Source organism: Manacus candei, unplaced genomic scaffold (genome assembly GCF_025592945.1).
Source record: "Manacus candei isolate 608988 ecotype Guabito, Panama unplaced genomic scaffold, ASM2559294v1 h1tg000003l, whole genome shotgun sequence".
NCBI classification, from domain to species: Eukaryota; Metazoa; Chordata; class Aves; order Passeriformes; family Pipridae; genus Manacus; species Manacus candei.
Window position 1 is genome coordinate 3,355,844 of NW_026138051.1, and position 24,438 is coordinate 3,380,281.

Here is a 24,438-nt window from a genome sequence, read left to right on the forward strand (position 1 = left end):
GTTCTGAAAACACTGTGGGGAATTTCCACAATTACTTGTTTATAAACTCTGTCACTTCCAGGTTTTGCATCAGATGCATTTCCAAACATAAACACTAAACCCTCCCTCCCAAGAAACCATTGAACCCGAGTTTCTCTTTTCATTCAAATCTGAAGGAGTCACTACTGAAAAACTATGTTTTGCAATATGCTTGATTTCTAGAGTGTAATCTAGGTTTAAGATACACATCATAGATGAATGTTAATTTCTTTAGCTGAATATTGGAGTTTGCTGCTGCTCTTCAGTTACCTGCCATCATTCATTCAATCAACACTGGCACCACAAATAAAAATATTCAGAAAGGAAAACATACTTGGTTCAGAAGTGTATACTGTAAAGGTAGAACATTATAAATTAACATTCCTGTGCATTTCCCACTTAGTGTTAAGCTGTAGCTTTGTTAGGTTTAATCTGTAATCACATGAATGACTATATACCTTAGAAGGGCCAGAAATAAGATGCAAAAAAAAAAAAAAATCAGAGACATGCAAGTAATGCTGATAAGGGTCTCTGTGACAGGCTGTCTCCTCCCATCCCTCAGCAGACACACACAGGGATCTCAAGGTGGGAACTCCTCCTGCCCTGCCAAGGCTGTTACTGGCCATGACAGGAGGACTCGCTCTGAAGTCACACTGGAAATACACTGCTGTTACTCCTAGACATGAAGAGGAAGCAGGTGGTGAGAAAGGAGAAATTTCAAAGTTAATCGTTAATCTATTTATAGGCAATCACTCACTTACTTATAATTGCTTGGAAGTTCCCTCAGAATTAAAAAGTGGGAGACAGATCCGCTGTGACAAAGCCATGAAGAAGGAAGCCTGATGGCTCCACTGCATTACCCAGAACACACAAATCCTATCTTGAGCTGTCAGTCAAGCACCTTTCATATTTGCTAAATTCGTGTTGTAAAAAGTGCTCACTAAAAGAGGGCAAATCACTAAAGGCACAGATTGGCTTAGTTCAGCATGGCAACACAGCACAGGAACCTATCTTTAAAAAAACAAACCAGCAAACACACAACTCTCCAGCTAAGCAGACCATGATTACACTGATGTGATAGACTCAATTACTTAACTGCCAGGGGGCCTAATGTTCCTCACACAGAGAGAAGCAAAACTACACATGTTCATAAAATGACTAGAATATTCAAGATACCTCTTGATATCTCAAGGCCTATGATTTTATTTTTTTCCAGAAGTTCATTAACAGCAGCACAAGATCTGTTTGAACAGCCAGAAGACAAATTCAGGTAAATAATAAAATAAGGATTTCTTGCACAGAGTGCTGGAAGGACAATTCACAGTTAAAAAAAAAAAAAAAGCTAAACAGTCAGATATGGTCACTATGCTTTCAGCTCAGCGATGATTTTTGACTTATAATTTAAGATGCAAAAAGTATGTCACTGTATTTGCAAATTAAGTATTGGCAAGCCATTATGTAAGTTAGATGCAAAATAAAATCCCGAGTTACTTTTGATAAATCAACAGCAGTTGTGCTTCAGCATTGCTGTTGCTGACTTTACTGATATAAAGGCAGAATATTCTGGGTTTACAGTAACACTGCAGATCCTACTGCATAAGGGTTGGCAATATGGAAAAAAAATTGTTTACATCCAGATTGATTAGAGGTTGATTCAAGTACCACAGAACTGAAATTCAGTCACTGACTTGGAACAGAAAGTGAAACATTGCAAAGAGTTTTGACCCAACCCCCATATCCCACGGCTCAGCCTCAACCTAGAACCTTGTCCCTGGGAATATTTCCATGTGAAACAGGGACAACTGCTACAAAAATGCCAATAACTACACGACTGTTGCCTTTGAGGCAGCTGCTGATCCCCCACTAAGCTCCAGGCCACACTGACACTCTGTTAAGGATGTCCAAGATTCACCAACAGAATACCATTTACCCACCAACAAAAAAATTCTACAGATCAAGTTAAAATAGAGAATACAAATCTTTTGCTTGAAAGCATCTTTTGAAAGACATTTAAAATTTGTATTTTTCAGGATCCATTCATAAACCAGGGCTACATTACATTAGGATTGTTAGGAGATGGCACTTGCACAGGCCCACATCAACTATTTCAGTAGGGAATCCTACAGCAGCAAGCAGTAAAGCTATTTCTGTCAGAGACTGCCCACAAACATTCTCACACCATTGTTCACAACAATCCAATCCTGATGGCACTGACTGGCCTCTGCTACATCCTAAAACAGAAACACAAGATCACTGCAGACAGCTCTTACTCAAACGTTGAGATTCAAAATAAAATGACCAAAAAACTGCCAAAATGCAAACAGTAATAATTCGAAGCAAACAAAAACCACTGATCCTTGATGCACCCATTTCAGGATACAGAAAGCCTTTTTAAAAACAGATTGCCTATATGCCTACAATGCTTCTTCCTTAATGCTTCAGTTATTGAATATTTATACACAGTGACCAACTACATCACTAAACACATTTTATGATACTACAAGGAAAACTCCAGCTTCTATTATTTCATGGAACCTCTTTTTATTTTAAGGTACCACAGTGGGCAGTCTCCTATTCAAAACAATACACCAGTGATTCATAACCCGTGGGGAAAGAAAAGCCCCAAAACAAAACAAAAAAACCCCACAGCATTAATTTACCCAAACAACATTTCAGAAAGCCACTACTACTTGTGAATAAAAGATCCTTGGCCTCTCAATAATATTTTCTTCTAGCACATTACTCAAAATGATCCATTTTCAACGAGTAACCCAGCAGCAAATAAACCCAAGAGCACATCAGGGACCAGCCAAGGTATGGCAGAACCTTCATGGCAAATGCAGCTTTGTTTTCTAGGAACTGTAGAGAAAAAGGCCTCCATGTTTCCTTCACCTACAAGCCTGAGTGAATGCAGGCCCACTCACGATATCCAAGCCTTTACCAATACAGTGAATACCCCAAGCTCTCCACACACACCCCTGGATGTGCACACAACCCTCGCAGCCCTGCTTGGAACCATCTTCCTGCTGAGCTGAGGAGAAGGACCGACCTGAGTAGCCCAGGCGATACAGCTCCATTGCCAGGGATCCGACAGCCCTGAAGGTACAAACCAACCACAGCACGGAGCTCTTATTCCCCAGAGCGCGAATAAAGAGCTCCATTCACCTTGCACACCCTGCTCCGTGCTCACCGACTGCGAGTCCCAATCCTGATAGCACGGACAGACCGACACAGGGGACATTGGGGCAGCCCCCCTCCTTCACACACACACACAGAGCCCTGTGCCTTCAGTCACACATTCACACAGAGCCCTGTACCTTCAGTCACACACACAGAGCCCTGTGCCTTCACACACGCTCACACACACACACACAGAGCCCTGTGCCTTCACAGTCACACACACAGAGCCCTGAGCGTTCACACTCACACAGAGCCACTCGCTGCTGGGGCCCCTCGCCCCCCACCTCCCGAGGCACCCGCAGGACCCGCCGCTCCGCTCGCCCTCAGGAGGCACCGGGTGCCGCTTCCCGGGAGCTGCAGGGACGCTCCCCCGAGACACCCGCGGCAGAAGTGCCCCCAGTGCGCGCAGGGGGAGCCCCGCAGCGGTGCCCTATCACCACAGGGACCCCTTCGCTGCAGCCCCCGCAGCAGGGCCCGCACCCCCCACTGCCCGTCCCCGGCCGCCACAGCGGGGACGCGCCCCCCGCCCGCACGGCCGGGCCCGCACCCGCCCCGCACGGTCCCCGCAGCCCCGTCCCCGCCACAGCCGCAGTCCCCTCACCCGCTTGCGTGGTGTCGCTCAGGTCGCAGCCGCTGCCGGGGAAGTCGCGCAGCTTCCTCCCGCTGAGGCAGAGGATGCCCGAGCTGCCCGCCTCCTCCAGGGCCCGCTCCAGGCTGCGCACCGTGTGCGGCTGCGGCAGAGCGGCCGCGCCCCAGTGCGGCCCGGCCGAGAAGGAGAGGGTGAGGTGCGCGGGGATGCCCAGCCCCGCCGCTCCGCTCCCGCCGCCGCTCCCGTTGTTGCCGCCGCCGCCGCCCCCCTGCCCGGCCGCCATCTTGACCGGCCCCTCCACAACAACGGCCGGGGCCGCCCCGCCGCCGCTGCGCACGCGCCGCGGGGCCCGCAGGGGGCGCCGCGCGAGGGGAGGGCGGAACTTCTGAGCGCCCCTCGGCCGCTCCCACCAATCCGCGGCGGAGTCGGGGGCGAGGGGGCGTGGCCTCCCCGAGGCCGTGCCTGAGGGCCGCGAGGGGGCGCTGCCACCGCTGAGGGAGCGGGGCGGGAGCGGAGTGGGGGGATCCCGGGAATGGGAAAATCCCGGGAACGGGGGGGTCCCGCAGCCGGGCCGGGGCTGAGGGGAGCCGTGAGAAGGGTTCAGAGCTGACAGAACATGGCAAACATTTGCTGGGCAGCCCCGGCGCCGGTGGGAGTGTGTCCCTGCCCTCTGTGCCCGCTCCCTGAGGCACCGCTCAGGTTTGGGGTCGGGTCTGCGGCACCGCAGATCCTCATCCAAAGGTCACCTGCGCCAGGTGCATCACAGCATCCATCGCTTCTGCCCTGAAAACCTGTAAGGACAGCGCCGGCCAGAGACTGCGGATCCCCGCTGGTGGCAGGGAAAATACATCCAGGAGTGGTCCATGGCAGAACAAAGGGAATGGGAGTGCGGGGGTCACCCTGAAATGGGTTAGAGAACACTCGCAAAAGCCTCAGAGACGCGAATGCTTGTGACTCAGAATGTGAAAGGGAAGTGGTGAGGCATAAATCAGAAGCTGGTTGCAATGTCCGGGGCCCAGTTATGGGAGTTAAATGCTACCCAACTGCTGGAACACCATATGGATGGATAATTGCCTTTGTTACCATGTAATCTGTACGTGTTAGGTCTACATACTTATCTGTGAAAAATTACTCTCGAGGCATGATTAGGAAATGCTACAGAAAGGCTCATAGACCCACTTTCTAATGGAATTGTTGTGGATTTGATAAGCAGAATCTGCCTTTATGCTTTGATCCTCCTGAAGGTCCTGAATTCTTAAATTGTTTTGGGGGTTTGGTTTTTTGCATGCATACATCATGCCTAATTTGGGGATCTAAGGGAAATTCTGTCTATAAGCAGCATGGAAGAGATTGCCCTTCAGTCAGCAACATGTCACTGAGAGACAGCTGAGCCATTATCAGTCGAAAGAGGAACAGCCCTGAAATACTGTGTTGGGTGATCTCTGGCTGAAATTCAGTAGAACTAAATGAGCCAGGATCAGTAAGAAGGTACTAAAGAGTGAAGGGTTCAATCCTTCGATGCAGTGTTGGATGGACTTTGGGATCACCATGTCCCAGCAAACAGATTCCCCTTCCAACAACAAGGCCTATGTGCAAAATGCACTTGTGGTGGGGAAAGGGCTCCCATTGTCACCTGCAAATACTGTGGCTTTCTGCTTCCTCTAACCTTGGCTACTTGTAGGGGCTGTGGGATTCAAGCTTACAGATGACCATCTACCAATCAGTCTGCCTGGGCCAGAGCTCCTGCTCTTGCCCTGAAAAAGCTGATTGTTCCTTGGGTTCACAGCAAGAAAATCAGACAAACCTCTATAAACACTGCTGAGTGCTGCCCTCAGTTGAGATTCCAGCCAGAGAGGGTGGAGGGTGAATAAACCCAGACTGGTGTCGGGCCAAGTGTGTAGGATGATTTTGCCTGCAGACGTGGAGCAGGAGGTACAGTGCCTCTGCAGCTGGCAGGAGTGAGGCAGAGCAGCAGCCAGGACCAGCTCCAGCATCTAAATTCTACTAAATGTTAGAACTAGTTGCTCTGAGTTTCCAAAGCGGGTGTCTTGGCACGGGGCCAGCTCAGAGCTGCAGATTTGCTGTCCTCCCTCTCAGCCACATCACTCAGCCGCTTGCTGTTCAGAGCCCAAGTTAGACAGAGAAAGGGGCTCAGCTCTCTCTGGATGAAATAGGCCTGACAAATTGTCAGAAGAAGACTCAAAACACCATTTTGTCACGCCGGAGTTCTCACGTACGAGGGGGCCTTTTTATCCTTAACCAAATGCTCACTGTGCCTGCAGGTGCTCCTACTGAGGAGCAAACCCAGCTCGCTCACTTTGCTCAGACACATGCTCACATCTTCAAAGGCACTGGAGTGTCCCCTACAACAGGCTGGGAGCAATGTCTGAGGCTTTTCTTAACCAAAAATCCCCAATTTGCAAACTGTCTCGAGCAAATTGCTGCTCACTGGGGCAAAAGCTTGAAAACTGATTGCACGTTCCTGTGGTGGAGCAGATTTACCTGTGGGGGTCATTTATCACCTCCAATAGCTGCAGAATCAGAACAGATGTCTGGAGCACTAAAATCTAATTACTTTTATTTATGCTGGATTTCACAGCCTTTCAACAGTTCTTTCTCCCCTTCTTTGTAATTCCACAAGTAAAACCAGAGTCACTAGTCTAGGGCCAGAAGGCTTCCCAAAACAACCTTCCTGACATAATAAACAGTAAGGTAGAGCTGTGTCATCCCTCAGTTTCTCCTATAAAACAGAGATGGTTGCATTTTCTTATTTGTTTTGGCAGTTAAGGTGCATACAAGAAGAGGTGGAAATGCTCAGATGTTGTCATGAGACTACACAAGACAAAGATATTTTCTTGGTCCCATGCCAGGCAGAGCTGATGTTTCAGGAGTTTGAAGATTTCTGCAAATCCCACGCTTCCATGAAGAGCTTCAAGTCTGAAAGTCTTTGTGGTTACCCATATCTGTTCCAGACGAGATAAAAACTCATAAAGATATGACACCAGCCGGCTTTTACAGCTCGTGTTAATGCCTAGAGGAATGAGATCTAGATCAGGCTTTGATCTATCTAACTTCCAACATGGAGTGCAAGATGTGGTTGCTCACAAGTCTTGCAAGGACGGTTGACCCAAGCCATGCTCAGAGTAAGTGTGAGTGAGAGCTGTGTGCCCGTCCTGCTGCTCTGCCTGTGCTGCTCCCACAGCTCTTGTCAGCCCTGCTCAGCATCATTGCTCACAGCTCCAAACGTCCCCAGAGCACTGCCTTCTGGAGAGAGCCACACAAGGCCAATCTGTACTGGCAGTGTCAGTGTAATATTCATTGTGACAGGAGGGAAAGCGAGAGTGGAGTCCCTGCTCTCTCCCCGTTTCCTTTGACACCCTGCAGTGTGTGCTGCAGGCTGGGTCCCAGGGCAGGGCAGGGCACAAGGGAAGGACAGCAGCACACAGTGACACAGCTGAGGTCCTGCCCAGGGTGTTGTGCAGTGTGATGCTCCCTCGACACCCCTGCAGTGCCTGCAGGCCTCTGCCAGGCAACAGGAGCTCTGGGCACCTGAGGCCAAGCAACAGGGATTGTCAAAAGCACAGAGACCCCTGAAGCTTTCGGTATTCCTGAGATAAGTACTCAAGCTGAACACACAGGGGGTCTTTTTCAATCTAGATTGCCATTTGCTCTGAGAAATTAAATCCTCCTGAGATGTCAGCACTGACCTTTTTTTGCATCCTCCGGAGATTTTCTTGCTTTAAGCAATTAAACTCCAGAGCTTTCCTGCTGTTCTTGCTATGCTTCTTTATGAGTAGCCTCAGTCCTCCTCCATGGGTGAGGCTCTGAGATAACACAGTTACTGTTACTTCAACACTCCCATGATCCTGGTGCCACCTCCTTAATGGCTCTTCAATTCCTTTGCACTTACTTTGCATTTCAGTGCATGCTCTATTCCTCATGGATACAGCTTTTTTTTCTTCAAGACCTGCAAGTGTCCACAGCTTCCCACAGGCAGTTAAAATAATCTCCAAATACCCGGATTCAAGATTCATACTAAAGTGGCATCATTTGGCTCACTTTGAAAGCAAAGCAAGCAAACTATACATATAATCCTAATTAGGTTAAAAGGCAAATGACCCTCTGTCCATGCTAAAGGGCAGTCATTTATCTGAAATTTTAAAGAGCTAGAAATAGCTCAAAATACTCCAGCTTCTGATGCTTGAATAGAAAAGAAGCAAGCAGAATTCTCTTTAGCTGCTTTGGAGAGCAATATCTGTTCTTAACAGTCTGTTTGTACAGACCACAACAAGAGATGAGATCCATTAATGGGAAGATTCCTGGTACCTTTCCCACTGGGAGCATCTATTCATTGTACAGCTAGCAATGCTTCCCTGAGCACCAGAAAATACAGTTCTGAAGGCATGGGGGAGGGCAGCACCTCCCCTCATGTCATTTCAAGCACCACCTATGCCAACTACATGCACTGGAAATACCTCCTTGTGGTGCTGCAGAGGCCTTTGTCCTTTACTGGATCAGTCTGGTCTGATTTCAGACAGGATTTGTCCATTTATTCCATTTTGAATAACTTGTTTGCTGTGCAGTACCATACTTGCCTTACTTGTTTTTTTTGTGAGATTAGAAATGTAGCCCTTTCAATGAAAGTTTAATATTGAGAGAGCCCTAAAAGCAGCATAAACTGGAACTACTCCGTGACAGCAAGCAGCATGTGGTGTATCTGTGGATCTTCATTTACCAGTTATATTTACAGATTGCACTGAAGCTACCAACTCCCTGTCATCCTGTGCACATGGTTTTTTATGGGATGACTTTGGGGACTTTCTGCACAGTCCAGAGGTACAGTTTATGGGTATCATAAGAGTAGTTTCCCATGAGATTGCAATTTTAATACACATACAGAGAAACAGAGGGGGAGAAAAAGCCAACACCACTTTAAATACCTTGCAGTTTTACTGTAGGCAGGCTGCCTGTGCTAAATGTGTAAGAAGCCAAGCATGGAATTGACATTATCTGTGGTTGAGCAGTTGTTTTCCCTGAGCAGAGCTTGAGGACGTGTGCACCTCAGCCACTTTATACCATCCAGTCAGAACTTCTGCATAAAAACTGAACTATCATTCGTCGATGTAGCTCATTCTGGGAATTGGTAAAATAAATACTTTTCTTCAGAAAGCCTGAAGAAGAGCTTTGTTTTCTTCCATCTTCTCGAGAAGATGATTTTCAAGTGCCACGTTCAGCATCTAACAAAAAAACCCAAGTTCTTTTTAGTGGTGGTTCACCAGTTTTGGAGCAAGCTATCCAAGCTGTACTGCTACCAGTGTGCCTTGTGAAGAGCTGATGGTCCTGTGGTTCTCACTAACGAAAAGGCCTAAACACCCCCCTTGTGGGCAAAATCCAGAGTGTCACAGAAGCGATCACAGTTTGGGCCCGTTAAAATAAATGCTTGTTTATGCTTTGAGCAAGTCTGGGAGAGGCTGGAGAGCTTCCATACCCTCAGATACAGATGTGTACATGCAGATGCTAATCTTCCACTGATACATATTCCTACAGCCACCCAGCCTTATTTTCCAAGAAAAAGCATTTATTAGCAATCAAGTCATGGGTGCATTTCCCTGAAAGAGAATGGTCATATATTTTGCAATTTTGCATTGAATAACTGTGATATGAGGTACCCCTGGGAACAACAGACAAAGTGGCCAGTGGTTAATTTTTAGATCATGGTGTAAGATTTATCGCAACCACAAATCATCACAAGTTATTTAACATGTCGAAGATTAACTAAATCTATTGAGAGGCTAAGAAAACATTTCAGATGATACAAGTGTTGGATTGCTGACAGGTGTTCCCTTCTCCCACTGAGTTCTATTTTTATTTAGTTTCAGCTAAAAGCCTTCTAGGGTTCCTTAGGGTTTCATTATGTGACGAGAAGAGCATCTGATAAATTGAAAGGCCCAGTGACCCTAATTAACACTTGCTCTTTGTGAACAACTTGGTTATGCCTGTGCCTAACAAGGGGAAGGAATACCTGGCACCTTTGGCAGAGATGCCCCAGTGTTCTCTGAAGGCTCAGCTTGAGGCTTGTTGCCACAGTATCAGTGAGTCAACACAAACCAGTTCTACAGGAAAGTGCAATTTTCTTTACTTTTCTCATTGTTCTTTTACTAATCCTACCTTTCCACTGTGCAAGTCACATTCCTGACATTCCTTTCTTAGGATGCAGGGCCAAGTCTGTCTGCCAGACACCTGCAGTTCTTTCCAGTGGAGGGGGATTATGCTTTAGAGGAGGTTCTGGCTCTTCAGGCCTTTTCACCAGCTCCAGCATGTGTCACCTACACTGTTAACGTGAGAAATTGCTCAGAACTGAGATAATGGCAGTGCTTGGACATACTAAGCAAATGGGACATTTGCCAAGATGTTAAGAGTCAGACTGGCAGTTGAGAGATAACAGAATACATATCAGCTCATACTTTCCAGATGCAGAAATATGGCTTGGAAAGGTTTTATCACTGCTTTCAATGCTATGCACTTGAAGGAAAGCAGCTAATGAAACCTCTCACCTGGTGAAGCAGAATTTGTTGCAAAAGCTGTATTGTAGTTCTGTGAAAAAAATGTGCTTTGAAAATACCTAATATTTTAGAAGTTGGCATTTCTAAACTCTGCCTTTTCCCTTCTTTGATCTCAAATGTTTGTTTCACTAAATGTGATCAAATAGAAACGCCGTTGGAAATCTCTGAGCCGTTGCTTTCGGGTTTTCCAAAGATACAAGCATGCAAGATTTTGCAGAAAACCACGAAACCTTTCACTGTCCTGCAGCACGACCAACTCCAGCTGCTGCCCCCTGAGGAAACCTGGGTCATTCAGCGCAGGGCTGAGCTGTACCCATAGGAGACTCCAGACCCCTCCTGCAGTCCTTCCCTCCTAGCTCCTGGCAGCTGTTGCTTCACAGCTCAGGACACTGCCCAGAGCCTTCCTCCTACACCCTCCTTAGTAAGTGCTAGAAAACGACACCACTATCAACCTCCTCTCACAGTCTGTTGCTAAAGGCTGGGTTTACATGGATACTTCCAGCCCTTTCCCAGGAGCCACAACTTCCCTGGCTGCTCTGGCTAAATTGCTCAGAAATTTTAAGGATGCTCTTTGGAGGAAAGCTCTCGGACTAGGGGGGATTAGAGCCAGGGCTCCCCAGAGAGTACAGCACCCCCAGCACACCTTGCATACACAGAACATTGCAAAATTGATTGCAGGATCATGACCCTGGTTTCTGACATTTCACATTAAACTGCTTTAATGATCATTCTGCAGTGTCACTGCAAAAGACAGCAAAGGTTGTTTGTTGCTCTCTCAACACTGTTCTGTTCTTTCATGAAAGAACACTTCCCTAAACCAACACTTTCAGGAGCACTTGATCTTGCCAAGAGCTGTACACATACCAGGAGGTTCTCTGCCCTGATTGATCTGCATGTAGAAATTTCTCTCCTATTTGAAGTGCACACTGGGAAAAAGAAACTGTCTTGAAAACTTTAAACATCAGGCCATGGTTCGAGATTTATTTGGCCCCTATTACGTATGTAGTGTGGGAGATTATTTCAGAGCATTTACCACATGGAAACTTCAGAAAAAAGCATGCTCTTCACTTGATTGGCAGCAGCCCTTTGGAAGAGCAGGGATTGTTTCCCCCGTCTCTTTTTTCTTTTTCATCTGGCTTTAAAAGTAGAGTTAGATGGTTTAGCTCACAGTTTGTATTCAAACTGCAGAATAGCCCTGGTGCCACAACCAACGTGACGCAGAGACTGAAAGATCCCCTGAAGAATCTGACTTTCGTGGAAGACCAATTCCGAACGGGTGCTTCCTCCTCGAGGCGCTCACAAACACAGAGAACATACTTCACGCACGAATACGAGCCAAGAGTATCTTTGTTTGCAGAGTCGCCTTGTTTTTCTTATCTTCAGAAACGAGGCGAGGTCATTCCGTCGTTCACATCGCTCAGAAATAACTGCTTAAATGACGTTTAAGATACATCTGCTCTTGCATACACCCCAGAGGGGAAGGGTTCGGGGGCAGAAAGGGAAAAGAGGAAAGGAGAAAAGCCCGGCGGCTGGAAAACGGTGCTTAATAAAGGGGGGGGGTGTCGCGGGTTAGTGGGGAGGGTACGGAGGGCAGAGAGCCAGGGCAGGGCTGAGCACAGCGAGCCGCGGGGCTGGACGGGGGCGGAGAGAGGGGTCGGGGGCGGAGGGCAGGGGCCGGGGAGCAGCGGGCGGGGGACACGGGGGCCGGTGCGGGGGCCGAGGGAGGCGGGCGGGGGACACGGGGGCCGGTGCGGGGGCCGAGGGAGGCGGGCGGGGACCGGTGCGGGGCCGCGGCCCGGCGGCACATTCCGGGCAGGCGCAGTGCGCGGGGCTCAGGCTCAGGCGCTCCGAGCCCATGGAGGCGGCGGGGCCGCTCCCCGCGCCGGGCCCCGCGGCGGGGCCGCAGCCGGGGGCCGAGGAGATCGACATGTCCCTGGGTAGGTGCGGGGGGCGCGGGGGGCCCTGCCCGGGCCGGGCCGAGGGAGCTCGGGGGATGGGGGGTCCGTGCGGGGACACGGCGGGTGGGTTTGTGCGGGATGGGCGGGGCGGGCAGAGGCCGCTGTTCGCTGCCCGCGTCCCCCTGCCCGGATGGCCCTGGCGGGACGGAGAAGGTGTGTGCGGGATCCCCGGAACCCCTCTCCGGACTGTGCTGGGGGGGACGGAGCGGGCCGGGAGGGGCTTCCGCAGAGCAGCCCCCGGTGGCAGGAGGAGAGGAGCCATGTCCTCGCCGTGCCGCTATTTATAGCTGCTCGCTCCGATGCTCGCCATTCCTTTGGCACCGGGAATGTGAACTGTGCATAAACAACCGCCCTGTCATGAACTCCCGAGGCCTGGATTCTGACGCATGGAGGAGAGATCTTGGTGGATTATCGTGTTGGCGTTCTCTGCTGTGGGAGGAAAGTCCACCAGCACCTTTTGCTGTTGGGTCAGCTTCCTAACTGAAACCTTGTGTCATTTCTTCCCAGCAACGAGCCATTTGTCAGGAACAGCAGAACATTTTCCACTGCAAACTCAAACTGATCCCTTGGCTGATGCACCCGTGTTTTAATGGTTCTGTGAAGAGTTATAGCAACAGTGGTTCCCTCATTTTTGGTTTATTTTTCTCCCATGGTATTGCACACCCTTTTTCTTTTTGCTAATAATTTTTTTTTTAACAAAAAAATTTTGTGATGGTCCCTTTGCTTTTGCTCCCCCTTAGTGCTTCCCTTGGTCAGACCTCCTGTGGTCCAAATCCATATTCCTTCCAGAATACAGCTTACTCAGGGTAGAAGAGAGAATTGAAAGGCAAGAGCCCTGATGAAGAACTTTTTCTGACAGGTGCTTTTTCCGTGCTTTCAGATACATTTGGCCTTACTGGAGTTAGCAGTCCCAAAAAACTGCAGGAGTTACTCTAAAGCTGCCCTGATAGATCTAATTCTGCCTCGAGGTGTAGGTGTACCATAAATGACCTTTCAGGACCCCTTCCAGCCTTTCATAGTACTCCATTACATCGCTCTGTTAACTCCATCATATTCATGGCCACAAAAGGCAGGGTAAGAACTCATACCTAAACAAAAAAAATACACTGAAAGGTGACAGACCAGGCACCTGAGCTTTCAGCTCCTCTTGGCTCCCAGCAAGCTCTTCCTCATGCTGTGACAGCCCACCCTTGGGTGCCTGGGGTCACCTCCCTGCACAGTGTGCTGGGATGCTGTTGATGTGCTTCAGATCAGCCTGTGCCCCAAATCACACATGTCCTGAAGGCACACTTAGCTGAGACCATTAGTGCATTCATCCTAAAAGCATGGCCTGGCCTCTCCCAGCCTGCTCTCTTCCTGGCAGACTTGAGAGAAATCATAAAAGCAGTCACACAGCCTATTCTTACTTCTGCTTTCATTCCTTTTCCTTGGGCTTTGTATCCATTTGGACATGGGAGTTTCTTGATAGAAAATGACAAGGGACAAGTGCTGGGGGTGTGATGGTTCCTGGTAAGCACCCACTGAAAGCTAATGGCACTTCTGTCCTTCCACTCCACTGATACATTAAGGAGCTGGAATAGCCACTCTGGACCTGTTTTTGGACACTTCATTCCTTGCTAATTTGTTAAAACATTCAGCTTGGAGCTTCACAGATGTGACTTTATTACTTGCTAAGTATTTTCTGGAAGGTTTGAGGTTAAAAGAAGAAATTGTTGGAAAGTAGGAGTTAATGAAGAGGTGATGTTCCACTTTTGCCTTGCCTTTTCATCAGAACAGCTTGAATTAAGAAGAACTCCTTGCTTTCAGACCACCTCACTGAGAGCTCTGTCCTGCCTGTGGTGGGGATGTGCTGGACGGTAGCACATTTTTAAATCATTTGCTATACTCTAATCTCCAGCCTGCAAAGGCTGAGTAAATTGATCCTATACTTTCTAAGCTAAGCTTAATCTTTTATTGTCTGGCCGGTGCAGCTCACAGAGCAGCGAGCTCCGTTTTTAGCACGGACAATTGCAAGCACCAAAAGAGGGAATCCCTGTTTGTAGAAAGTGCAGGTTCTATGGAATTCTCCTCTGTCATTTCATTCTAGATGACATCATCAAGCGCCACAGGAAAGAGCAAACAGATTCCAGCACCTCGGGCGACAGCAGGAGCCAGCAGGTCAAGAACAGGAGTTCAGCCTTCGGGTACGGGCGGCCCCGTTACGGTGCCTGGAAGCAGAGGAATTTGCAAGGTAGATGGGCACTTGAGATGGCAGAGCCCTGCCAGGCTGAAAAACGCACTTTTGTGACAAAATGCATCTCTTAAATCCTTCTATCTAATTTTTGTGCATGTATAAGATGTGCTTGGGCTCTGATTAGCTTTTCTGTCTGCAACAATGGAATATCAGGGCCCTTTCAGAGCATAATTCATCCATTTCTCTCCCTTCCACTCTCTCGTGAATTGCTAATTTAAAGTGACTTAATATCTATTCTCTATTCCCCCTGGCTTTGCATATTTTAATTATGCCTCTTCCTAATCCTCATTTTCCCAGAGCAGACTTAAATTACCCAAATTACCCCTTCAGTAACTGTATTTGATAGCTCAGTTATTGGAGCTAAATTGTCACTTTTGCCAAGCATGGTGAGTTTTTTTTATAATACTGAGTGATCACACACTTTGTTTTGTTCCACTAGTTTTTACCTACAAACCCAGAGTGATCTGCTGCATGAAATGCCATCTCTTATCAATTTTTTTAATTACTGCTAAATCCCTTCCTTGAAGATTTTAATGACATTTTGCAGCAATGTCTTTGAAATCTTATATTGGAGTGCCAATGGCACATCAGGACAGTGGGATTTCTGGGAGAAATCCTGCTTGTCTCTGATCTTCCTCCCACCCTCACGTTTTTGGTTTCCCTCACATATTGCCTTACCAAGGATCGTTCCAGTTCAAAACAGAATGATGATAATTGCCCTTTGCAAATTGATTTTTTCTGTCAAACACAGACTTTGATATTCTTCCCCACTCAAGTGACTCCTGCATCCAGAATCAAATAAATCAAACAAATTTTTTTTTCCTTATTTATTAGATGGGAGAACTTCTGTTCCTTTATAGAATTATTTCTGCTAGTTTTAGTGTTTCATGGGTTTTCACTGAGTCTGAATTCAACCCTGCCAAGAGCAGAGACCCACCATGCTGTGTGGTGCTGATGTCACTAGCAATTTGGGGAAACTTGGCACGACTGGGAATTCAGCCCATAATTCTTCAGGGGCTCAGTTCACTTCAGTCCCTGCTGAAATGCAGTCCCTCCTGGGCTGAGATGAGATAACCATTATCAAAATGACAATCAGAGGAGCCCAGCACTGTAATGACAGGAGGGAGAAGAGTATTATGCTGATTAAACCAGCAAGCAAAGTGCTGTTATACCTCCTGGAATATGGATTAAACCATCTCCCCAGTGGGGAAAAGATGATTTTTAATGACAGGAAATTTGAATTTCAAATCTCCTTGGAAAAAGAGTCAGCCATCCATAGGGACTTCTCCCCAGACTGGACTGGCTGAGCAGAAGTGCCTCTTGGCCAACCCAGGTGTGTTCAGTAACAAGCTCTGACTGTGCACCCAGTCATGGGGGTTGGGAGGGGGTTCTTCCCCAGCTGCTGATACTGTGAGGTTTCATTCAAATGTTCTTTCATTATTAAATACCTACCAACCTTTTTGCAGAGATGGAGCCTCCTGTGTGTCACACTTCAGGACACACATGGCAGACTGAGGCCTTGATCCCCAGCTGGTGTACACGGGGTTCCCCTCAGAGGCTGATGGCTCTGTCATGAGTTATTTATGTTGGCTGAGGGGTGCCTGAATGCACTGCTGAGCAGAGGATCTCTAATAGGAACAGAGTGACAGGGGCACGATTTTCTAGTCAGGGCTGCCTTCTGCAGCAGTCCCTCCCATTGCCCTGATGGAATACCCAGGAAAGGCAGCTGAGCTCAGTCTCTGGCTGTGGAGGATATGCCCTCTGCAGGGTGCAGGAGAGCTGTGTTGCAAGGGTTGGTGACCTGCAGGAGAGCAGTCTGGCAAATAGGCAAGAGAGAGGGGCAAGCCCAGGGTGGTGGTTGAAGAGAACAGGGCAAAAACAAACTGGGGGGAAAGAAGCAGGAAGAAACATCAAAGGACAGTTAAACACAACAAGTCCACATCTGGTCAAAAAGAAACAGTTTGCCAAAATTCAGTGTTTGTCAAGAGAGGAACATTTACAGACCTGCACTTCTTCTGCAGAGGAAATAACTACTGGCCCCACGGAGCTTGTGAACCTCATTGCATTTGTGTGTGTTCTTAAAGCATCTCCAGCCACAGAGCACAAAGCACCCCAACATGCTGTTTGGGAGCTGCTTCCCGTGGGCATGCCCTGATGCCCTTCTGTTCTAGAGCCTGTGCAGCTCAGGTCATCTTTACCTGTGTTCCAGTGTAAGCAGCTCAGGCTGGTACCGGCCGGTGTTACACCCTGGGGCTGGGGCCTTCATTCCTCACTGTGGTGGTGGCCCTTGACAGCACTGCCTCAGGACACTTCATTTCTAATTGCTCCAAGTCAGTATAAGCTGCTGTGATGTAGCAATGAGTGGTGTAAGATCAGTACCTGCAGCCAACTGCTCTGTGGTCTGTACCAGTGAGGTTCTGCTCTATGGTCCAGGATTTGAGTGTGCTCTCGCTGCCCTCTGCCCTGCACAGCTTTGTGCCTGATTTATTCACCCCTGAGTACGTGTGCATGTCTCACCAGTGTAGTGACTGCTGGGGGGAAAGAGCTGAAAACGGAAGGTTTGCAAACCAAGCTCCCTGCCTTGGTACAGAGAAGATCAAAATGCAGCATGGTGGTAAAGTCTGCATGCACAAAACCCTGGATGAACTGTGTGAACCTGTGATGATCTAATATTGGGCCAAACTTAACTCTGCTCACGTGCCTCTGCCCAGGTGTTGCTTCAGGAACCTACTGATCCCACTGGTTAGTGAGGTAATGGAAATAAATTCCCTCTCTGCATTTTAGCTGTGATGTTTGGGGTTGTTCTGGCTGCCCCCCTGCATCAGCTCACACAGCAACTCAGAAACTTTCTATTTCGTTATGAGTACAGAAATTCATCCTGTGGAGTGATTAGGCTTGAAAGCACTGTGCCTTGGTCTGACAGAATGCTTTCTTCTCACTCACCAAAATGCTTCAGCACACTTCAAAATCACCAGCAGGATTAAGGGGAAAGGTTAAATGGAGATGGGCAGTGGGTGTGTATGGATTGTACCACTACGTAAAACAGCAGCAGCAGGTGTCCTCTGCAGTAGGTGCAGCAAGGATATGTCAAGCTAAAAGAAAATAAATATATATATGCATAAAAATCACGGTTCAGTCTTCACTTACCAGGTGCTATAGTGTGGGCACTCAGAGCTATTCCAGGCTGCTGTGGGGTTGGCTCCCGGATGCTCGAGTCACTTGTGTATCTGTATCAAAAGGCCTTTTCTGTTTCGTAGTTAATTCACAGCAAAGTGAGCTCTGACAACAGATTGACAGGTCTCCTGATGTGGGTGTTCCTGCCTTTATGAAGAATCAAAGTTGTGGAAAGCTTTTCTCTTCTCTTGTCTTCTCTGTTCTTTCACATCAAATAATGTGTATGTCAGTCCTACACAGAATAAGAATGTTAGTGAGACATTGGAAAGATTAATTCTTTAATACTTTTTGGAATGAATTAATGTGATTCTTGCACCACTATTTGTATAAATACCCCTGTGTCGTGTTAAGTTAACCTTGTAATCCATTTGCAAAACTGTAATCATAAATCAAATTTTGAAAGACACTAAAATAAGAGGTTTTTTGTTTGTTTGTTTTTTTGTAGGACCTAACCGTTTCAGAAGAGGGTTTGGACAGCAACAATACAATAGGAGACAATTCAGGAATACTTTGCCTGGTCGCAAGAGAAGAGCAGCTGCTGCCTTCAATGGAGTGAGCCCTTTAAATCGCCAGGCATCAGCTCAGGAGGTAGGGGAATAAGGAAGGGACAGCTTTTCCCAAATGTCATGTAGAAATCTGCTTGATTTTATGAACCTGGATCACCCCAAAGAACAATTTACATAGAAAGGTACAGGCACCATCTTTTAGATGCCTGTGCACAGCATTTGTATGCATAGATGAGTGCAGACAGACATGCATATGGAATAGCAATCTTCCAGTTGGTTTTATAAGCTTCTGACTTGGCATAATTTTACTGATCAGTTCCCCTGGGTTTTGCAAAAAAAAGGTTTTTCTTTGAAAGTGTCCTTAAAAGATTTAAAAATATTTCCCTAAAAATGAATTCCACGGGATCTCGTCTTACTGTTGTTGTTTAAAGGAGGTGTATTAAGATCCGTTATTTTTTCTCCACCCAGAGCATTTTCCAAGCTCCTGTGAAGTAAAAGGAAAGACTGTTGGTCACCTGTCAGGTGACTTTGGTTCAGAGACACACTTTCCATTAGCAAGTGGGCAATCCCCACAAGACACAATGATTCCTGTGGCAGATAGGCCTCCTGAGAGGCAATTGGTTTCTTCTGCACTGTTGGAAGTCCACTCCGTTAGCAGGTCATGGGTGCTCAGTAAGCTTTTCAAAAACCCCAAGTGCTGAACATGACAGCACATTTAGTGACTGTGTCCTGGGGGTATAAATGAGAGAGCCCTAACTAAGCAGGCATGTGTGAGGAGTGTGGTTATTCCTGAAAATAAAGACCAGGATGACTCAGATATTGAGCATGGCTGGGTATTTACAGAAAGTAATAAGCAGTTGCTAGGAGGCATAATTCTACAGTAGCTTCCACTTTGCAGAAATAAACCAAGGGGGAAGAATATGGAATCACAACTGAGCAGATAGTAAGAGTGATGGTGGTTGTTCCAGAGAAATAAATGGGCTGGAGTCTAGGGCAGTCTGTGTTGGAAGTGCAGGAGGACAGACACTGCTGAGGGGTCTTCTGATGTGCCTCATGCTTCAGGGCTTGGCCTAAACAAGAAAGAGGTGATGACCAAAAGGAAACCTGAGCACGGCTCTAATGCTCAGCTCTGTGAGATTTGCTCTCCATGGACTGATTTTTTTGGTGTTTTTTTTTTTTAATTTCTGTACCATTAGAAGGAAACACTCTTCCTGGGACTTTCATGCCCAGGAACAAGGCACACAGACTGGGTGTGCTGAGTCAGGCAGCAGCAGTCTGTGGAGAGAGGACAGTTGGGGGCTGTCACTTGCCCTCACTCCCTGTTCATGTGGTGAAACTGTGGCACGGGTGGCAACTGCTGAGCTCTCACCAATCTTTCAGGGCAACAAGAACAGCAATGCTTTTGCCAAAAGCAGCAGCAGGCAGCAGAAGGACCAGGCACAGCCATCTCCAGGCCCCAAGAGATTCAGAGCAGATGCTGCCAGCACCCAGACCCCAGGGAAAAGGTAAAAATCTTTGGTAACACTGGGTTTGTTTCCTTTTTAGCAGTTCCCCCTGCAGCTCATAGGGTTCTGCTCTTGCTGTGTGTGTGAGCTGGGAGTGGCTACAGCCATGTGCTTGTGCAGCATGAGAAAAATACCCCTGGAAAGCACCTGGAAAGAAAACAGTGAAAAAAGTTAACAGTTCATAGCTAGTAATGCAGATATCAGATCTATCATTTCATTTTGGGAAGCACGGAAAATGAGACCTTAGTATTTTTATTGAACTTTTCCTCTCTCGCTTTGGGGAACACTTTTGAAGGGTGAAATAGCTTTTATTTTCATAAAGGTAGGAAATACAGATTCCAGTCATAAGGGATAGGCAGAGAGAGGATGTCTGTCCCAGTGAAGGGCTGCAGGAGCAGACTGCCCAGGAGCTGCAAGGAAGGTGGGCACTGCCTTGGTGCCTGTCTCATCAGGATCCTTGTGTTCTCCAAGCTGGAAAGGAAGCTCCTTGCAATCCTGTCTTTCTCTGCTCTGAGCAGAGTAGGAACTGAAGGGCATCCAGAGGTCCTTTCTGACCTGATTTTTTTCTACTATTTTCTTCCATGTCTTTTTATTTTATTTTTAATGGGCAGAGTTCAGAACACACAAGCTGTTGTCTCATTTGAGCAGAAAATCAAGTTCCTCTGAAATCCTTCGCTGGCAGAAAAGCCCGTTGGGCTGAACTGGGTAACACACAGCCTGACTTGCTTCTTATGCTGCTTTTTAAGACCAGCTTGGGTTAGGTATTTTGGCATTAAACTTTAGGAGAGGCCTGGCATCATCTTCACCTCTGTCCTTTTGTCTCTGCTTTACCATCAGGCCTTTCCGGCTAAACAGGGGACCAGCGTTCCAGCAGAAGCGGGCGCAGCAGTGGTTCTCCAAAGCCCGCTTCCAGAGAGGGGTCAGTATCCAGACATTTCTTCTGCAGCCTGCTGGGAGTGACAAACCTTCAGTTCTACCAGCCCAGCTGTATCTTTGCTTCCAAAAGTAAAGAGAGATGGATCGCTTAAATTGCATGTATTGCTAGGAAAGTATTTGCAGGACAGGCGATTTTTAACGCAGATTAATATTCTGGCAGCTGGAAAGTAAAATCCTGGGAGGGTGATAAAAAAGAAACCTTGTGGTTTATAGAGCAACACAAACAGAGCAAAGCAAAGCCACCCCGTACAGATCACTGTGACAGCAGGAAACCCCAAATTAGCAAGTTTCTTGACAACTTGCAAGGAAGGAGCTCTTCAGATACACCAAATGAAATCCTGGAAAAGAAGTCATTGTTTCTGAGAGCTAATTTTCTAAGTAATTTTTTTAAAAATATATTTCACAGCAGATGGATGCTCAAGGAGAAGGGAAACCGCCAAGGATGAGAAGGTAATTGGTGAACAAAGGCACAATGCAAACGCGATGTGCTCTTTCAGGGTTGAAGCTGGATAAATCTCCCTGTCTCGGCAGGTGGCAAGTGAAACCCAGCCCGGGAGCAATTCTGACGGTTTCTGTGGTTAATCCCCAGGCGGGCCAGAGCAGCGGGTAAGTAAATGAGGTGATTTGTTAGGGTGGGAGCCCTACAAAAGCCATTGCAAATTCCCCTTAGGTTTATTGCAGCTTCACTTCTATAACGAGTGTATAATGGTTCAAACCCAAAATGGTTAGCAAATGATGTCTGGTTCCCTTCCTGGCATATCTGAAGGAGATAAAGATCTCCTGTATTTACCTGTAATTACACGGTAATCTGTAATTACCACGCCTCTCCTTTGTTATGCAGAGTGGGGAGAAATGGAAGCACTGGAGTGCATGGGAGGTGTCAGGCTGGCTATGCTCCTTGTGGGGTGTCAGGGAAATGCTGTGTTAAAGGAGCACAGAAGCTGGAAGGGAACAGATTCAGGGCTGAGCTGGCACAGCTGCAGGACTCAGCATCCAGCTGAGGGCAGAGAGAAGGGTGGGTGAATGCACTGTCCTGAGCACAGAGAGCAGCCCACGATAGCCTGGATGTGACACGGTCCCCAGTGCTGGAGCTCTGCCTGCACAGCAGCTCTCCTGGCAGCCTTTTGACTCTGCCAGGGGTCAGACATGCCATGGGACCACGTATGGGGCATGCAGGTGTCTCCTTCACTCCGTGCTGGTTTGCAGAGCAGAGGGAGCGAGCTGCCTTCACTTCCTGAGTGACTGCGGATCTGTGCTTTCCCCAGGCCTGGATCCAAGCGCCCGTTCCTGCGAAGCCAGAGACCCCCAGCACGGGTGACCAAGCCCCAGCCCAAGGGGGTGATGCTGAGATTCAACTTCCGTGCCATGGCCAACCAGGTAGAGGATTGTCGACGGCACAGGCGGCACCTGGCGCCCTGCAGCAGCCCTGCCACTAAGCTGTTAACACCACGCTCAGGTTTCTGGGGCTGCCCGCTGGGTTTGTCTAACATGGCCCAGGAGGAGAGTCCTGTAGCCATGTTGGCCAGGTTGTTGGCAAAACTGAAGGCACTTGAGAAGACTGTTGAGCAACTACAGACTCAGCCCAATTTTTCCCATTCTGTTGGCCTGTCTTGCAAGGCCTGTCCGTGTGCTTGCTCAGAACGGGGAGATCCTGCTGGTGGGTGATCCTGGCCAGGGGGGACTGTTTCAGTGTCGGTGCTCCCCATTCCTCAGAGACACGTGGCACTTCTGGGCTTTGCTCGCTCTTTGCTTTGGTGACCTTCTCGGTGCCCCATTTCACACTGAAGTATGGTCCAAGAGCCCTGGGGCAGCTGAGAAATCCTGCTCCACCTTCTTCATTGCCGGCGTTTCTTGTCTGGACGGTTTGGTTTTCCCTGATGCCCTGTGCTCCAATGCCATCTGCTTGCTCCTGTTCTGGCCGAGGACGCCCTGTGTCTTGGGGCTGGGAGCTGCTTGGAGGTTTTCCAGCCGCACACAGTCTGTCGAGCTCCTTGTCTCTGTGTGCTGCGTGGTTTAATTGACTAACCAGCTGTGAAACACCATCCTGACTGATGGGCTCTAATCAATACCCCGCTACAAGTTGGGCTGTGCTTTGCCACCAGACGTGGGACTGACTCGCTCTCCCTTTCCCCTGCAGACCAGCCTGACGCTGGATGAGAGGTTCTCTGGTCTGAGGAATAAGAGGCGCTTTACAGCAGCCAGGAGCGCCGGACGGACGGTCACCATGCCCTAGGACAGCGTGCTCGCCACAGGGACTGCCCCCAACAGTCCAGGCCCTGGCAGGGGCTCAATAAAAGTCGCTAGATTCCCTTTGAGATAGCTGATTTGGCAATGTGCTGTCTCCTTCCTTACACCCACAGTGAATGAGCGTTGGAGGGCAGGGACAAGGCAGGATGAGAGTTGGGGCCGGAGCACAGGGCAGGTGGGACACGAGTGGGGTGATGGAGGTGTATGAGCAGAGATGGATTTGCTGGGAGAGCTCTGCTGGGGAGCCATAGAGCTGGCACCATCCCTGTCCTCCTGCCAGGGCACCCTGTGCTGACCAGGGTGACTCGTGCAATTGGGAGGGGGTGCCAGTTCCAGGCCATAGCCATGGAGCCTTCCCTGTGTTGTCCCATGGGTGGGACAGGGTTGAGGATGCTGTGCCTGCCCACATGGGAGACAGGGAGCAGAGCATGTGTGGATCTGAGGGATGTGGCCCAGCAGTGGCACCAGTGGGGATGCTCCAGCTGCCTGCAATCCCCAGCATCCACCCAACTGCCCAGTTTGTTGTGCTTGCAGGCATCCCTGCCCAGTGTTCGCAGTGTAAGACCCTCCACCCTGAAAACATCTCGCTTCACCCTGACAGTCAGGCCTGAGCACCTTGCATTTCTCTGTGGGTTGCTGTGCTGCTCTGACTGCTGCTGCTGGCCCAGTTGTGGGGACGGGGTGAGGTGTGCCGTGCCTGCTGCTGGAGTGACTGTCCTCAGTACAGAGCACAGACAGACTGCCCCAGCCTACATTAGGTTTTCCAGCGCTGCAGTCATTCTGCATTAGGGTTTTTGTAGTTGCAGCTCCACCCATGCTCAAAGCACTGGCATAATCAAACGAGCAGCAGCACTCTGATGAACTCTGAGATGTTAATGAACTGGGTTTAGACACTTGTTAACAGAGCCCTGCACCAACCCTGAGTAACTGATCCATTCTCCACCCACTGCTGGAACCCAGCACTGAAAGCTCTGGACACAGCCTGCTACTGGGCTCTAAGCTGTACTTGTGAAAGGAAATATTTGATAGACTGCATTATATTTTACACCGAGCATCTTTAACAAGAGACTGGACTTGGCATTGGTTTTACAGGAATGTGTGAAATGTTGTTAGTTGACAAAGCAGTGATGTACGAGTCCAGTGCACTGAATAAAAACTAACTTGTCAAATGTCACCTCCAGTTATTTCCCTTCCTTCAACAGGCTTTTGGTGCAAGTTCAGCCTTTCAAGAGTGACACTGCAGGGCACAGTATGTGCAGCTGCATGGGTTAGTGCTTTGGGGGAAGCCGTGGTCCCCATCAGTGCCCACAAACAGGCACTGCCACCAGTGGGGTACTGGCCTGGCCATGCAGGCACTTTGCTGCTTGCAAAGCTGGCTCCAAAGCACTGTCAGGTGTTCAATACATATTTTCTTAAATCTTCGCTGTAATCTCTTTTGCTTTGAACATTATTGGCAAAATTATCAGAGTCGTCCTGGCTCCAAGTGTGCTCAAAACAAAACAAAGGCAGCCCGACTGCCAGGTTAATGA

The 24,438-nt window shown here is 48.4% G+C and overlaps 2 protein-coding genes across 8 annotated transcripts in view; one reads left to right on the forward strand and one right to left on the reverse strand.

Annotated features, from left to right (window-relative positions):
* Positions 1 to 4,070, reverse strand: part of LRCH2 (leucine rich repeats and calponin homology domain containing 2) — a 43,760-nt gene extending 39,690 nt beyond the window's left edge. For all 6 annotated transcript variants that reach the window (XR_007905258.1, XM_051792278.1, XM_051792288.1 and 3 more), the window contains exon 1: positions 3,800 to 4,070. Coding sequence is in view for 5 of the 6 variants with exons in the window: in XM_051792278.1 (XP_051648238.1) it covers positions 3,800 to 4,070 (271 nt within the window). In the remaining variant the exon portion in view is untranslated. The remainder of the gene's footprint in view (positions 1 to 3,799) is intronic.
* An 8,053-nt stretch (positions 4,071 to 12,123) lies between these two features.
* Positions 12,124 to 22,977, forward strand: LOC127473143 (UAP56-interacting factor-like). 2 transcript variants are annotated; one of them, XM_051792434.1, is made up of 9 exons: positions 12,124 to 12,287; positions 14,395 to 14,538; positions 18,161 to 18,303; positions 19,602 to 19,726; positions 20,564 to 20,645; positions 21,069 to 21,112; positions 21,194 to 21,268; positions 21,928 to 22,039; positions 22,800 to 22,977. In XM_051792434.1, exons 1-9 carry the CDS (start codon positions 12,206 to 12,208, stop codon positions 22,893 to 22,895), a joined length of 903 nt encoding a protein of 300 aa, XP_051648394.1. In that variant the 5' UTR covers positions 12,124 to 12,205; the 3' UTR covers positions 22,896 to 22,977. The 2 variants fall into 2 exon arrangements, with proteins under 2 accessions (XP_051648394.1, XP_051648401.1); XM_051792441.1 differs by having other exon boundaries at positions 21,072 to 21,112.
* The last annotated feature ends 1,461 nt before the right edge of the window (positions 22,978 to 24,438 follow it).